General features: G+C 41.7%; 2 protein-coding genes across 5 annotated transcripts in view; one reads left to right on the forward strand and one right to left on the reverse strand.

Moving 5' to 3' along the window:
* The window catches only part of vgll4b (vestigial-like family member 4b), a 39,995-nt gene extending 27,925 nt beyond the window's left edge, over positions 1-12,070 (forward strand). For 3 of the 4 annotated variants that reach the window (XM_086199732.1, XM_086199730.1, XM_086199729.1), the window contains 3 exons: positions 5,758-6,025; positions 6,562-6,679; positions 7,160-12,070. In XM_086199732.1, the coding sequence (XP_086055858.1) occupies positions 5,758-6,025; positions 6,562-6,679; positions 7,160-7,416 (643 nt within the window). In that variant the 3' untranslated portion in view covers positions 7,417-12,070. The remainder of the gene's footprint in view (positions 1-5,757; positions 6,026-6,561; positions 6,680-7,159) is intronic. The other variant, XM_086199733.1, reaches the window with a different exon arrangement.
* Positions 12,071-12,177: 107 nt separating this feature from the next.
* atg7 (ATG7 autophagy related 7 homolog (S. cerevisiae)) overlaps positions 12,178-16,833 on the reverse strand; it is a 46,897-nt gene continuing 42,241 nt past the window's right edge. Inside the window, exon 20 of the mRNA XM_086199727.1 lies at positions 12,178-12,964. Within this exon, the coding sequence (XP_086055853.1) occupies positions 12,932-12,964 (33 nt within the window). The 3' untranslated portion in view covers positions 12,178-12,931. The remainder of the gene's footprint in view (positions 12,965-16,833) is intronic.

A 16,833-nucleotide genomic window follows, 5' to 3' on the forward strand; every position in this document is an offset into this window, starting at 1 on the left:
CTAATTTTAAGCAGTGCAAATACACAGTATTGTACATATAGCATCATAAGTGTTTTGATCTCCTTTTCAATAGCTTTTTTATTTAGTTTCTGGATGTGTTTTCTTAAGGTGTGTGATGCCAGCCCCACACTGGAAGTCAGTCAGTTTTATTCCAGGTGGTAACCAGCTAAGTGGAATCCCACACAGGAGGATAATTGGCATATTTTGGATCAGATTCGCTCCTTCCAACAATCTCTGGGCTGTTCATGGCTGGTCTGGACTAATTATCTGCCCAAATTATGCCCTAGTGGTTTACAGACACAAATCAGAGTCTTCTCGATTTCTAATAGTCATGTTAGATATTTCTAACTTTAAATTCTCTTGTGTGAAAGGAAGAGCAATGAAATGTTGAGTAGAAATCAACAAGAGCAGGCTTACCAAAAAACTAACCAGGTGTATACAAGTGTGCGACCAGCTGACGGCAATATTTCTCCTCCATGTTTGTCTGTTCTTCTGCAGTAAGGTTTGACTTTCTGTGAGATCCCATGTCACTGGAATCAGTCATCATAAATGCCAAATGTGTGGACCTGTGACTTGCCTGGTGTGTGAGTTTTTATATTTGGAATATTAAAGGGGTTTCCCATGTTCTCAGAGAAGTTGACAATTTAATTCAACTAAAACAGCAGCACAGAAACAGGTTTGGAAACAATGTCTCAACAGTGAAGACGATTTATGTATTTCTACCAAGTCTGCATGTGTTTGTGCAGGAATGAACTTGCTGCTTGTGCTCTCCATACATGCGTGTGTTCTTGCTCATTTGTGATCATCTGTGTGTAGTGAGTGGGCTCCTTCTCTCTGAGGAGGAGGAGGAGGAGGAGTCTCAAACAAAGAAGCCTTATCCTGTCCATGGGTGCCTGCAGGCAGTAATCTTGCTGCTGCCTGCTTGCCTGCCTGCCTGCCTCTCTGCAGTTGTAGATCTTCCAAAATAAAAGTCCCTCTGCTTAGCTGTTAAATTTTTCAGTCAAAGTTTGTAGACTTTGAAGTTAGGAATTTGTCAAAACTGTGAAAAATTAACCGGTAACACACATACTAGGTCAAAATCTCCTAAAATCTGAAGTATTTGGGATGTACGAGTCATGGGAGACAGTGTTACTTGAAGCAAATGTTCTTTTTCCTTTTCCAGATGCTCTGGAGCGCAATACCAGCACAATATTCCTGCCATATCAAGGCAAAATCATGGTTACCCTCAGTTTTACATTAGGCTATTGATACTGTGTGCGAGTATCATGAGAGTGAGCATAAGGGGCTCTTGTCTGTTTGTGTGTATAGTCACGTGTTCTTTTCTATACCTTCTTGTTGTCGCTGTACTCATATCTGTCAGACCTTTGATAATAAAGGATTTTCTTTCTCTACAGTAAGTAAACTAAATATTTTCTTGATTTCGATTAGTATTTCTGCTGCATGAGTGAAAATCTGCAAAGAAGGTGCAGTAATATGTGAGGCTTGATGTAGAAATAAAACATAATATGACAACGTGACAGAACGCAACTTCACTCTGCTTTTTGTGGTCATGTTTTGGAGTCGATGTTGGTTGGGATGACGATAATTTGATGTATACCAGATATTTGTGGGTTTGTATAGAGCTTCAGCATGGTTGCAGCCTGTGGTTGAGTATTCATCATCCCCCTTGGCTTTTGTCTTTTTTTAGCATTTATCTACACCCTGGTTCTTCTTCTTTCTACTTGTTTTTATTGTTTGATTTGTAGTGATTAAAATTTCCAACCATCATCCATCAGCCAACAAAAAGTTATTATGTATTTGCACAAGTGTTTTTAAGGCTGTTCCTCAAAAAAAATGTTTGCATGGACATCTGGAGACACCACAAACTACTTCCCTTGAGTTTTTGGAGTCAAAATTTGGTCTATGTATTTGTCCTCCCAACCCTACTCACAAGACACAATTGTAACTAAATGTCTCCAACTTTATGGTATTGTTGTTGGCAAACTAAATCATATTTTCTATTCATCCTCCATATTTGTTTTATTTAGTTTTTCATTGTACAAAATTATAGTTTCATGTTGAGGAAGAATACAATCTCAGAGCAGTCTTTAAACACATGTTCGCCGTCAGGATCTAACTTGAGGTTGACTTGAAGACTGGGTGTCCTGTGTAGGCTTATGGAAAAGGCTTTAAATGACAGATCAGTGTGGTGTTATATTGTTCAAGATATACGACTATGTCATTCATGTATTGAGGGTTGGACTTAATTAAGGGAGCGCCTACCACTGTGACTACCACTAATGCCAGGCCGTACATAACCCAGAGTGTTATAAAATAGAATCGCATCCATTTCTGCTCCATATTTCATCTTCATTCTGATGTCACATTGTTCTCATGTCAACAAGTCTATAATATAAAATAATAATAATATAAAACCTTTCCCACATCATCAGGCTTCAATTCAAACATATTGATGTGACCTGCAAATTATAAAGACTCAGTAACATTCATTCAGTTTGACCTCTTTTAGGATGTAAAGAGTTTAATTTTGTAATTACTCAACTCCCAAGAAGTCATGTTTTTGGTCACATTTGTCAACATCTGTCAGAGCAGCTGTCATCTCGGCCTGTGAGCTAGTAATTTGGCCAATAGCTGATGCTGATTTTTTGTTTTTTCCAATACCAATATTCTGCCAATATATCAATGTATCCCTAATATTTTGCGTTGAAATCTAAACATAAATGAGAAGCGTCTTGTGAAAACGAAGGCAGTATCAACCTGCTTGGTCTTTTTGTAGTTAAATACTTTTTCTTAAATTGCTAGAATAATTAAACCCAGTGCCCCCAGTACACCCCTATGCACTCCTGCAGTTCATGTATTGTTTGATTCAAAGTAGATTGTGAGCTTTGAATGTGAAAATACTCCAGGTTGCAACCTTAACACCTTTTCCCCTAATTTCTACACCTCACACATTTTCCTTATGTTCAGTGTATCATCACTTTTAGCATGTACTCCACCCTAGCCCCTGACCTGGCGACCCTCTCTCGCCTCACCACCACCACCGCCACCCATGCTCATGTCTCATGCTGAATCCCTCACTGTCTGACCTTTCAATCCTTTCCCTCATTTCCCAACTGCAATCCTAATGATAATTGAAAGGTGAGTAAGAGAGACAAAGGCACTGGGTGGGTGTTGAATGCCTGATCCCTGGCATGAAATAAGGTCTGGGGTTTGGTGGGCAATCAGGCGAGGGTAAGGCGGGGGCGGCATAGGATTTGACAGCCACGCCATTCATTGGTCCCATTTGTTGATCCCCTTCTCTGGCTTCTGCAATAGCCCCTCTTGTGTGAGGATATGGGCATGCCTGCTTTTGGCAATGGCTAAAGTTTGGAACAACTTCCACAAGCTAACTCAGGACCCAGCTGCTGTGAGGGAGGAAGGTGGCCAGCTTTATCTGTTTGCCTCGTAGCTAGGAGGAGGAGTTGTTGATGAAGTATTTGAAGATAACAGAATTATTCAGCATCAGCTTGGTTTGTAGCTGTTGTTTATGTAGAATACATCACCTGCACATATTCGGACATTATCAGATTTGCTTGTTATATTAACTCTGCATTTAGCCTAAAGAATAAGAGGGAACACTTATGGCACTGGGAAAACATGAAAGGTTGTTGGTGAGCCATCAGCCAGGGTTTATAGGACCTCTGCCAAGTCTCTCCCTCTTTAACCCTCAGGAAGTTTGCAGCCGGTGGTGAAAGAAAAGAAAGACAAAGCCAGAAAAAAAGAGGCTCTTTGCTAATGTAAGCGCTCGGCACAAACGAAGGAAACTACCGACCTCACTCTTTCTTATCGTAGAGGCCTAGACCATTCACATGCAGCCCCCCCCTCTCCTCAGCTCTTTCTGTTCTTCTCTTAGTTCGGGGGGGGGGGGGGGGGGGGGGCTATTTATTTGTGCTGGATGTTGCTGTGGGCTCCAGATGCTTAACCCAGCAGTCAGGTTGCCTGGTCACATGGATCTACAACCATTTTACTTGGACTTGTTTTGCATCCAAACAAACCTTGAGGGGTTGTTGCTGCATTTTCACTTTTGTGTGTCTTCTGTTGACACATTCAAACTTTACAACATGGTCGGGAAAATCCCTCCATTCTGTGTGTGTGTGTAGGCCTGAATAAAGAGGGAATTTTATGTTGTGGGCTGTCAACCAATGTTTGTGTAGAACTTCATTTTCACTTGTGTGTTATTTTATGAGTGTGTGTGTGTGTGTGTGTGTGTGTGTGTGTGTGTGTGTGTGTGTACTTGTGGGAAAGAAAAGCAGAGATAGCACGAGGCGAGTACAGTGACTCTTGCTCCCTCTAACTGGGCCTCATATTGTAGGAGGGAAGTTGAGCTGCAGGAAGGGTGTAATACACAGTTGAACACACTCGACACACTGAACAAAATAATTGGTACCTGTTAAACTGCAAGCGCTTGTGTGTGTGTGTGTGTGTGTGTGTGTGTGTGTGTGTGTAGTATTAGGCAAGTCACTTCACTACAGGTCCACCACTGTCATTATCAGAACTGAGCACTAGACTTAACTTTTGTTAAACTCTAGTTGCTTATCGCAGCTTTTTCAATGAATAAAATATGAGCTCACAGGTTGGAGAGGACTGAAAGACTTCTTTGTGGTGGAAGTAATTCTCGTTTATATGGTAAGTAAGTTGCCGATCCACTTTTTCAAAACTTTTAGTAGTCAACTCAAGGTTATGATTGTAATCAGTTTGGATGTTGTATATTAGAAATGAAAAACAAAAAACAATGACAGAAAAGTCTACAGTAATGTAAAACTTGTAAAACAAAAAAAAACATGTTGTGCTGCTGAAAAATTTTTGTAGACTCTGGGTAAGAGCCCATGTTTTGCAATGGTAGTACTGCAGGAGTTTTTATCCGAAGGCAGTGTGTACAGCAGGCTCACTAGAAAGATAAAGCAGTTTTTCTCTATTGAGGAAATCACTTCAGAGCGTTGACCCATGGGGTCATACGCCCCTGTGAGCAGGAGCCAGCCTGGAGTGGATCCATGTTCGATAAAGCTAACAGTGTTTTCTTCCTCTATATTTAATAGCAGAACGAGTCTTAACAGAGGTACTGCGAGCTGAGAAGTGTGTGTGTAGTATTAATAGCCTATGCTGATCCTACAGAGTACAGTGGCACAAAGCTCCATTTAGAAATCGTCCTTTTGTCTATCTTCCCTCTTTTTCTCCCTCATTGCATTCACTCATTTGGAGCCCCTTTACCTCTTTATTCATCTCCTCATTGTTCTTTTTGTTCTCCCTCCATTTTCTGTCTCTCCCCTCCATCGGCCAGCATTGACCTCATTACTCACCCTCAGAGTTGTTATAGTTCATTTAACTTTTGAATTGTTTTCATGTTGGTAAAAATATACAGCTTTGTGATATTCGAAATATTCATTTTCTAATAAAACCTTGGGTTGCCCAGGAAAAATTAAGAGCCTTAACGTATTCAACCAGACATGAGCATTTAGTGTCTTTGCAACTCTGGCATTTGTGATGAATGTATAATCTATCTGGCCAAATTTCACAATTTTGTACATCAATTTATTAAATATTATGTAATGTCTCTTAAATTTAATTGAAAAATATTCCAGAGGGATGGATATTCCACGATATGTTCATCACTGTTCTTAGTTTTATAAAACAGACTTCACACTCATAAAATCCAGACTCCCAGCATGAATGAAAATTAATGTTCCTCTCTAAATCTACCTTGGTCTTGCTGTTTCCTAGGAAACCTAATGGAGATTACCGCAGCTCTCCTGTCTCGAAAGACCAGAGCCGGAGCCCAATTGAGCATGTAGTGGTTCCCAGCACTCTGGGAGTGCATGGCAACCACCTGTACAGCCACGCCCACCACCACCGTCACCACCTGGCCAGCTTAGCAGGCATGGACCAGCCACTGGCACTCACCAAAGCCAACATGGTGGAATCTGCACGCAGTGGAACAGCAGCTATGGCCACAGTGCCACACACGGTCAGCGCCATGGAACGCCAGCAGGTAATGACATTGACTCAGTATCAGTTTGTTTGATAGTTCAAAGTGTACATTTCTATTGGCTAGTAAACTGAGAATGTTTTATGACCCCAGTGACCTGGTCTTTCGTCTTTACTGCTTCCCACTTCCTCTCAAGTCAGATCTCTACACACACATACTGCTGCAGACTCCACAGAATCGTAGCGCACTTGTTTATACTTTCTGAAGTCCGTGTCAACAGGGACTGCTGTACTTGTAAACGTGCTTGCAAATAGTTTCTTCTACACACACTCAAGCTCAGTGGATAGGGACAGAGAGCAGAACTGGTGGACAACAAAAAAAACAGGATGATCCACAGTGGTTAAAAATTATTTAAAATATGTTTGAAGAGTTCCAAAAAAACAGCCTGCCAACGGAAATCCACCTGAAACGGCTTCTCTGATGACTGATATGCGTATAGGTTCAAGGATTCAGCTTAAACTGTATAAATTCAAAAACAAAATTACAGCTGTGTGAGAGAGTGTTTACACCCATTCTGAATGTGTGTCTTTGTCTTTTAGAATCGTCCATCAGTGATCACTTGCGCTCCAGCAAATAACCGCAACTGCAACCTGTCTCACTGTCCAGTGTCTCACAATGGCTGCTCAGGCCTCACTAACAACTACAGGAGGATCAACAGTGAGTACACACACACACACACATACTCACTCACTCACTCACACACACCCGTGACAGATCAGAGACTGACCTGTGAGTTTACTGTGGCCATCCGTATCATCACCACTAATGGATACTCAGGGCTATATTTCCTGAAAGTGGATATAATTTTAGAAACAAATCCATTGGCACTGTGGGAAACCTCCCCTGCAGGAAAATCTCCCTCCAGAGAAATCTCAGCAGCTCACTCTCTCCACATCCACACTCACTGATGTAACTTTTATCTTTTATCTCAACTTAGAAAGTCCAGTTAGGTCTGCTTTATTTGTTCTCTCTGTGTCAGTTGTGTTTTTGTGGGTTGATGATTTTACTTTTTATGATCCTGAAATCCCTATGATCTCATTGAGGTTAACAGTGAAAGCTAAAATTGGATTTAAGAGCAAAAAAAACAACAACTGCATTTTATGACCTACAAACATTTTTGTCTCGTCTACCCTCTAGCCAATACAGCTTGTGATCCGGTGATCGAGGAGCATTTCCGTCGCAGCCTGGGGAAGAACTACAAAGAGCCCGAGCCCGCTGCCACCAACTCAGTGTCCATCACTGGATCGGTGGATGACCACTTCGCCAAGGCGCTGGGCGAGACCTGGCTGCAGATCAAAAACAAGGGGAGCCCCTCATCATCCGGCAGCAGCCCAAACTCCTCCCCCGACAGTCACATGAGCAATCACAACCACTCTCCCTCTGTGGTCTCTTGAAGAGGGTGGGACGTAAGATGGATTTGTCCATGTCCCCCCCCCCCCCCTCCCCCAACCCTGCTATCCCTGTCAATCCCAGCTCTGACACCAGCATCCCAGAGGGAACGCCTGCCTGCTGGTCTGCTACAAACATCCGAAACCTTCTCTCCTGCTCTCATCTCTCTATGCACTGATAGAGGAGCAGTCAAGCAATAACAAAAGGGTTGTTTTTGTTTTCCTCTGTCTGTCCTGTTGCTACGCTAAAGCCCAGACAAGAGTTGGTAATGTGGTGAGCTTTCAACTTTTTGGGGACTTGACTGGAGCATGGAGCTGCTCCTTCCTGTTCTTCATCATCTCCTGCACGTCGAGCTTGGAGCTGAGCAAGTGTCTGTAGTTATATGTACATAAAAGAAAGAGAGGAAAGGCGGCGTTTTAATTATTAATTTTCTTTTCTTTAACAGTAGTTTGTGTTTGTTGTCTGCATTATGAGATGCCCAATATTTGGAAGTAAAGATAGAAGTGAGAAAATCATCACACAACACCAGACTGTGCTACCAAAGAAACCTCAGACATTGATGTGTTTACGCCCACCTCCAAAACAAAACAACTAAAAGCCATCATTTAATAACCCACCCCCACTCCCACCTCCAGTGACTGACTTGGTCTGATTTGCACTACTACAGTAGAGGGTAAAGGATGATGTTGCAAAGAACACACTATGATTCAGCCGACTCCTACTGATCTGATCTTTTAACGTCTTCCGTTAACTTGTTGAAAATCTGCCTTGGCATTATTTCATCCTTGCAAAAGACAAGCCCTGTTCCTACCTGTTTATAAAGCTCTAAGAAACTAGAAAGCACCGCTGGAGTTGAAGCTGTTAAAACTGTAGACATCTAGTATGACCATATGGACCCTGGATACCACAAGTCCAGCTACTAGATCTGTTTGATTTATGGTTCTTGATTCATGCAGCTAGCAAATAAACAAAACCTACGACAATAATTGAGACCTTTTGAAAATAATGATGAAATCGCAGCCGCACACAAGTTTACCCTAGGATGGTTTCACACCACATCAGGTGCTGCAGTGAAGACAGGTTACCCAGTTCATTTGAGTGCATTTTAGCGGCGGTGGCTAATCACGCAAGCTTGAAATTAGACCAGAGGCAGTTTAGTATGGTTCATCACATTGCATGGTAGCATTCTACCATTTCCCAAGGAACAGGGAACATGGAAAAGAGACAGTTCTGTGCTGTAGAACCCTGGCCTGAGGGAGTAGCAATCACATGGCTGCGGCTCACTCCCCAAGTTGGGATTCCCAGGCTTCCTTTCCTTTGTTGTACAATGGTAGTCAGTGAAATGCTCTTAGGTGAATGTTACCAAAAAAACCTTCTTGAAACCACAGTGCTGACTTTGGTGTGAAACCAGTGTTACAAGTACAAGCAGGAATTTGAAGGATCTAAAAGCCAGATTTAATTTCCCCGTTCACCGTTTTGTTATGCGGACATTTCGATGTGAACGAATACAAACCTGAAGCCTTAAATTTGCTCGACGCAGCAGCTCTGGATTGTGAGCAGCTTCACCCACATTTCTTTTGTTCAAGAAGAGGCCAAGAATGATACTTCCATGCCTCAACAAAAACATGGTTACGTGTGCAAATCATGCCAAAGGACTCATTTGACAAGATGCAATGGAATGATTAGATCTGTTGTGTGCAGTCGGTTGTGTGTTGAAGGTCAGACTTTGATCAACTTCTGCCTGATGAACGGACAGATGCTGTATGTTACTTTGTGGTTCAGTTAAAAACAACAGCATTCAGAACAGAGGAGAGAAGATCTTTTCAAACACACCTGTGTCTTGTAAACATGGGTGTAGTGATGAATCTTGGTGTACATCCTATATCCTCCCTCTCTCCCCCTCCCTCCCTTCCTTCCTACACACTGTGGTTTGGTAGATTTTTAAGAGGTCTGAAGGGTAAACTAATGCTTTTACAGATGCATGTTTTTGTTTTGTTTTTGTTTTTTTAATAGCTGGTATCTATTAGTGTTTTTAAGCATTTCAAACCTTAACTACTATTAGCCTTTTCAATCAAACATTAGTAGTTACTTTCTTCATTGTCAGTAACAGACGTAGACAGTATACACTCACTGCTGGGTCAGTTGTACTCCATATTACTATTGTTATTGTAATTATTACAACTTTGTATTTGTGTGTTCCATTAATATCAGCATGGTAACAAACATCTAGAGTGGGACAGCCTCCGGACAGGCTCTGTCTAACCATGAGAGAGCTGCGCTTCGCTAAACCACCTCAGCATAGCTACTGATGTCTGTGTTTGAGTCTGTTTTGGGGATTTGCAGCATGTAAAGGGTTTAAGATGTTGATCCATCAGTGGTACAGGATGCTACAACCTCCAGCATGACTGAGCTGAGACACCAAGTCGGCACTATCTAGTCAGCAGGTCCTTGTTTTCCAGTATTTTTTCTAACACCACCACTTGTATAGAAGTACTAGTCAAGTCTGATGTAGGACTGCTGGGATTCTTTTGGAAAACAAGGTCTGATTTTAGGATGAGAGCTCGTGATGAAAAAGTGAACATTTTTCAAAATACAATTGGGGGAAAATATGGCAAAATAATTGTTCAATTATGGCATAATCAGTGTCACAACTCTCAACCATTTAGTGACCTGACTTGGTGTCCAGATGTTTTTGTATTTCAATGCTTTGTTTTCTCAGCAACATTGTGTAGTTGCTGCAGTGAAGCTAGACTGCTGCAGTGTGATATCATGAGTGTAAACTTTGTTTAAGAGCCTGCCCCCACCATGGCATACATTCCTCCTGTAGGGAACTTTGTACAAGACTCGTATACACTCACTAATCTCCTTAGCAACAGACAGAGCTAATAACCAGCCAGGATCAACTGTCCCCGAGTACCCTGCCCACGGCCCAGTCACTTAGTGTCATCTTTGTTTTTATCTTCTCCTTAAGATATTTGGCCATAAATCAATAATACGACAGTAATCATTTCTGAGGACATTGAGAGCGAGCATGGGGGTTGTAGCAGAATGATCTCGTCTCAGTGTTTAGTTTACATACACTAGCGATCTCTGAATGAAACGTTGTCCGTGTCCTAGAATGTCCACACATTCCACAGCTCTCAGAGCCCAGAACCAGAACTGATGGGAAAAAAACAATCTGCAGATACATTTGAATCAGATCCAGAAAGTACCCTATAAGTCTAAAGGTGTGTGTGAAAATGTGTGTGTGAGTGAGTGAGTGAGTGAGTGAGAGAGAGGCGGGGGGGGGGGGGGGGTCAGAGGGGTTTTGATGGTGGTACTCGGCAGCAGGTTCAGGGTAGGGGCTGAGCCTTCAGGAGCTGAGCTTCTGTAAGCCCGGCCTGCAAGTCAGGAGACCCTCAGCTACCACTGAAGGTCTCGCAGCGATGCCTCCCCTCCTCGAACCCTGATTCAGTTTGGAAAGATCCAGCTACAGGCTGGAAAACACAACAACAAAAACGAGGTCAAGAGGATTTGGTGTCCAGTGGATTTTGTTTTTCTATGATTTTTCTCGTGATCATTTCACTACCACCCTGTAGGTAGAAGGTTCTTTTTGCTTCAGCACACACTCCCTACACACTGTAGGAAAATCACTTAATAAAAAAATACTTTTTTATAATAGGTAACTATAAGACCATCATTACGCTGTGCGTAACGAATGTACAGAGAAAAAAATCGTAGGTATTTTTTGAAGAACAATTAATTTGTTAATGATATGTAGCTATTTAATTGTTGTTTTTTTTTCCCTGTCCCTATATTGTAATCATTGCATTTTTCTTTTTTGTAAAAAAAAAAAAAAGTTGATCTTTTTTGTTGATAGTGTTTCTTGTTAGAGTAAGGGTTCAAGTGCAGGAACACAGTAACATATGAAACCACAATAAGCCACTGGTCTGTCGGTGACAATCGCTACTTCCATTGGTCTCCACTCTTCTGCCATTATTTAACTTTAATCATGTGACCTCTGAGATGACGTTACTAAAGTTTTGCATTAACGAGACAGATGTTGCCACTAGCCCAGCGTGCCCTGCTGGTCCAATCATCCCCATCAACTTGTGCATTTGAACTGTTTTTGGTCTGCAGATGGAAACTGAGCTCCAACTCAATTATCAGTTCATGTGAGAGCATCTGACAAATTGGTTCAAGTTGTCAAGATCAACAAAACAAAAGCTGAACTCAACGTAAACGAAACGCGTTTAATTCCTCTGCTTTGTTGCCAGCCAGCGAAGCCGAGATGATCGGAGTATTAAAGGAGCTTTTTGGGAGGTCGACCCTCGTATTGATGTTCCAGTTCCCATCTGTGGAGGCCGTTTTATGTCTCTAATCAAGCAAATATGAAACGATGCAGATGAATCAAAGGGGAGTTACTCTGCACCACATTTTCCAGGTCCTTTTTGAAGTGGAAGTAGCATGTACTTAGTGGTAGTAATACTTTGAACTGTTAAAAAAATGTATCAAGAAAACAGTCAATTTGTGGCTCTGTGTTTCCTACTAAAAAGGTTTTGGCAGGCCACCTTTTTTGTACGTAAAGTAGCCTTCATGAACAATAAAGTGCTTTTAAACCACCGTGGGCTTCTGTTCTGTTACTGGTTCGGTGTGTGATGGTTTCCAGTATAGACAGAGATGGTTAGGTCGACTTTTTTGGATGAATCCGATTGGTACACACGTACTTATGTCATGATCACGAACACCTTCAAGAAAAAAAACTTATCATATAAAGAGAATTAAGACTTTTTATTATAGTTCTTTTTGTTACGCAAGAGGTTTAGTGCATCCAACAGTTCTGAGAATAGATATAAAACCGAAGAATAAGTCAAGAATTTGGAAGTTTAGCTTGCAAATGTGCAAAGTCTTTGCTTCTTCACCATAATCTCCAGATGAACACTTCATTACAGACGGAAAATATCCAACACATTAGCATTTCAAAGTAAAAAAAAAAAAAGACAAATAGAGTCATGCACCTGAACTCAAACACACAACAGAGACATTTGTTTTCACACCTTATAAAGAAAGAAAAACTGTTTTCAGATCTCCAGTAAACAGACGAGCAGGAGAAAGGAGTGTGTTTGTCTTTTCATCATGTCTCTACCGTACGCTGACTAGGTAGGCAGGCGTGGCGTGCTGCTGTCCTGCTGTAGGACGGTCAAGTGAACATGACGGATTGACAATCCTTAACTGACCGGAGAAGCAAAACCCTGCCTCATTAAATATGACTTCATACACAACATGTACATGTGGGCCCCCGGTCAAGTTCTGATCCTGTTTCTTCGGGCAACGGTAAAACATTCGCTGAATATCGTAGCAGTAACAGCCATTACTGCGGCTTCTATTTGAATACGATGAGGTTTGACAAAACTCTCAGGAATTTGAAAAGCTTGAGAGTTTGGCTTTTCATTTGTGTACTCGTGAGATTCCTGGATTAAAACAAATACAAGAATAATGGATTCGACTATCCAGTCCTTTGAGGGACGATCGTCTGGCCCCTCAGATGCTCTCGTCGTCGCTCATGTCCCAAATCTGAAACGAAACAAAACAGAAAGGACACAAGAAAAGTAATTGCTTTTGCTGAACATCACTAACACATCTCTGTAGCTCAACAGAATTAAACAAAAAAATACGACGAAGAAGAATGTTTTTCGAGGACAAATAGAGAAACTGCTTTCAGTAGAAATCAGTAATGCTGCACCAATAAACGAATCACTGTTTCTCTCCAACAGATTCGACACCAAGTTGTTTTTTTTAATGACCATCCACACAAAAAGATGATCGAATATATTCGCTCGAATTTTCAGATGTTTTTCCTTTTTTTTTTTATCTAATATGCAGATATACCTGAGGTTTATTTTTTTTTTAACCCAGATCTTCCTACTTTTAAATTTTGTTCTCCTTCTAGCCAAAACGTATCCAGGTCTAAAAATTGCTGTTTTCAGTTTCCTGGCTTTGACACGACTGAATGGCACCCATGTCAGCTGGAGTCACATGGAGGCAACAAAGGGTTAAAGGTACAATGGATAATCTGATTTAGTTCCACTTCGTTATGTAGGTGCTATCATTTACAAACACCCCCAACAACTCTTGGACGAATGACTCCTCAAGTGTGGAGGCTTTTGTTTTTAGTAAGAAGTAGAAATGATAAAAATGAGATTTTCTGAGCGCAGAACTCCAGCAACAAATATTTGAAGTACCGTCCATCCACTGAACTGCATACATCATACATCATAATCTTTTGGATCCCAATCTATTGAATCAATTTTTTCCCCAATTATTTCACTTGAATTCATCATTTATCTATTCATTGGAGGCATATGGGAAAAATCTGCCTCTTTTATGGAGAGGGTGACGTAGTGCAAACCAAAGTACATAGAGAAGTACAATCCCAGTACTAAGAGCTCCAGTTGTGATAAATGTGCACAAACAACAACCGTTTATACTCGTCTGTCACAGACATGAATGTTTGATTCAATTAAAAAAAAAACAACAAACAAATTGGAAGAGAAAGATTAACAGATTTGTGTCCAAACACAAGATGTGAAAGTCACAACTAAATGTTCTTTAGCAGAAAATACAGTCAGTTTTCATTTAGCAATTATATAACAGCTTAGAAAATAATTACTCACAATCACCACCGAGACGGTCAGTACCAGGAAGCGACAGCACACACACACACACACACACACACACACACACACACACACACACACACACACACACACACACAAAAAGCCTCCTTTGCAGTGCTGTGTAAGTAAACAACAGCAGCTCTCACATGGCAGCAGATTCTTCACATTCTCTCTCAGTAAGACGTAATTCACATACCTCTAACACTGTCTGGAATGTTTTACACACACACACACACACACACACACACACACACACACACACAAACACTTCTAACACACACATGCTGCATTCTTTAGAAAGTGCTGGAGCATTACTGAGGTGAAAAGTGGATTCCAGAGAGAAAACCTAAAACCCAGCCAGGCTGAGACTAATAGACTCTCTTAGTGAAGGATTTTTTTAAAAGACAAAGTAAAATTAGAGAACCAAACCAGATACCAAATAAACTACGAAGAGCGAACTGAACGTAATGTTAGGGGTTGGATGTGATGATCTTTTTAAAACTGGACATTTACATGCTGTGTGTGTGTGAGAGTGTGAGCGTGTGTGTGTGTGTGAGAGACGTTTGGAGCACAAAGGAGAGAGAGAGAGAGAGAGAGAGAGAGAGAGAGAGAGAGAGAGACTATATACACTATCTATATATCTATCTATCTATCTATCTATCTATATCTATATATCTATCTATCTATCTATATCTATATATCTATCTATCTATATATATATATCTATCATCTATCCATCTATCTATCTATCTATATATATAGATATATATACACACATATACTATACACACTTGTCATCACAGTTCTTGTTTCTGAGGCAGGAAACCAACTGTGGAGGCAGAGATGACTCCAAAACACACACACACACACACACACACACACACACACACACACACACACACACCACCCTCTCATCACTGGGTTGACACACAGGCACGATCTCAACGTCTCTTGGCGTCTGGTACCTACACGGGACAATGGCTCTGCATTTGATGGAAATGTTTAAAAACTCCACACTCAACAAACAAGTTTTTACACTCCCTAAGCATTTTTTCTACCTTTTTCAACAAAAAAAGAAAAAGAATCACCCTCTTTTTTTCTCATCAGCTCTGATGTAGCGCACTCACATGACCGACCTGCTGACCTTCAGAATATCCGCAAATTGTGACTTTTGTCTCCCGACAGCTTGCAACATGGCCGATACAAGCTGACGAAGAAGAACAACGCAAACTTACCCTGGTGAACGTTTCTCCTTCAACGATAATCATCTTTTTTTCCTGACAAATGCATCCTCACTCCCCAGCTACGGCACATGGCTCTACGCAGCGTCTGTGCGGGATCCATCAGTGAGGCCAAACACCAACCTTCCTCTTGTTAGTGGATAAATGCTAGAACTTCTCAAGATCCAAGTTCCCATAAACTCACTTTATCCTGAAGACTGGAAACTGCGGCAACATCGGCCAGAGTGGTTCCGTCAAAAACAGGAAAGTCTCCTGTCATGCCGCTGTGTTGCTCGTGTGTTTCATCTTTACATCCGACAAAAGCCGCTACTGTTGTTGGGGGGGGGGGGGGGGGGGGTTTCAGTCTGTAACTACTTCTTGGACAACTTTATCTAGCTTCCCAAAGTCTTGTCATCACCTTGACGGTGCCAGCTTTTCTAAACCGGTGCGCATACGGAGAGTTCCAGAGGCCACGAGGCACCTGATGCAGCAGCAGCAAGGAAAGATGTTGGCCGGGATTAAATAATCTAAATTCCATGAACACGATGCAACATAGCATGGATTTATCATAAATCCTCTGAGAAGGGAAATTAAAAACCAAGTTTTCCAACATGTTGAACTTTTAAGAGATGAAAATGAACTGACTCCAGCATTCGACGTCACACATTATGACCGATAAAACCATGTTAGACCCCCAAAGGACTTCAGCTAGCAAAGCTATGTTTTCTCTGAAAGTTTTATAAAAGGTTTGTCATTTAGCTTTTTTTTTTTTTTTTTACAGGAGAAACTAACAGTAAAGTATGCGGGGGACAAGATTTATGCGGCTCAAGTCAGACGTGCTGGCTGAAGAGCTACGGAGCCCTGAGAGAGGGTCGGCTGCTCGGTTCTGCAGCGTGGCGACCTGAACTGGCTGATGCTGCTCGGTTCCATCCGTACAGCTTTCATCAGTGTACCTTCAGGAGGCGTTTAAAAAACAAAACAAAACCAGAGAGTGTGTTTGGAGAGCTGCGGAGCTGCAGTGTGGAGAATCAGGGACAAATTCATATCAAAGCCGGACGCTCGGCATTTCTGCTCCACTGCTGCTGGGGAGCGAGCATCAAAAGGACAGCGAGCAAAGAGCTCTTTGAAACGCAGCGACACTGGAGCCCCTCTCTGGATGGCTGCCATGCCGCACTGATGCTGTGTGTGTGTGTGTGTGTGTGTGTGTGTGTGTGTGTGTGTGTGTGTGTGTGTGTGTGTGTGTTTGGAGGAATCTTTTGTACAAAATGAAAGAGAGGGGGAGGGGGGTAGAGAGAAAGGAGGTGATCTTATGTAACGGGAATAGCTGTGACAAAATGAAGCCAACAACTTTACTAGAGTCTTTCAAGAGCAGCTGAATATTTGGGATGTTTGTTGCTGCAATAAATAAGCAGATTTCTGTCGAGTCCAGGTATTTTATTAATGATTTCTAAGCTCAGAACCATTAAGGAGCTTTATTCACTTCACTGGGAACAAATAGAGCCAACCTGAAAGTAAACCAGTGTAGTGGAAATGGAAAGCCTCAATT

Source organism: Aulostomus chinensis, chromosome 3 (genome assembly GCF_037954235.1).
Source record: "Aulostomus chinensis isolate RoL2024-O1b breed Wild chromosome 3, RoL_Achi_v1.0, whole genome shotgun sequence".
In the NCBI taxonomy this organism is placed as follows: Eukaryota; Metazoa; Chordata; class Actinopteri; order Syngnathiformes; family Aulostomidae; genus Aulostomus; species Aulostomus chinensis.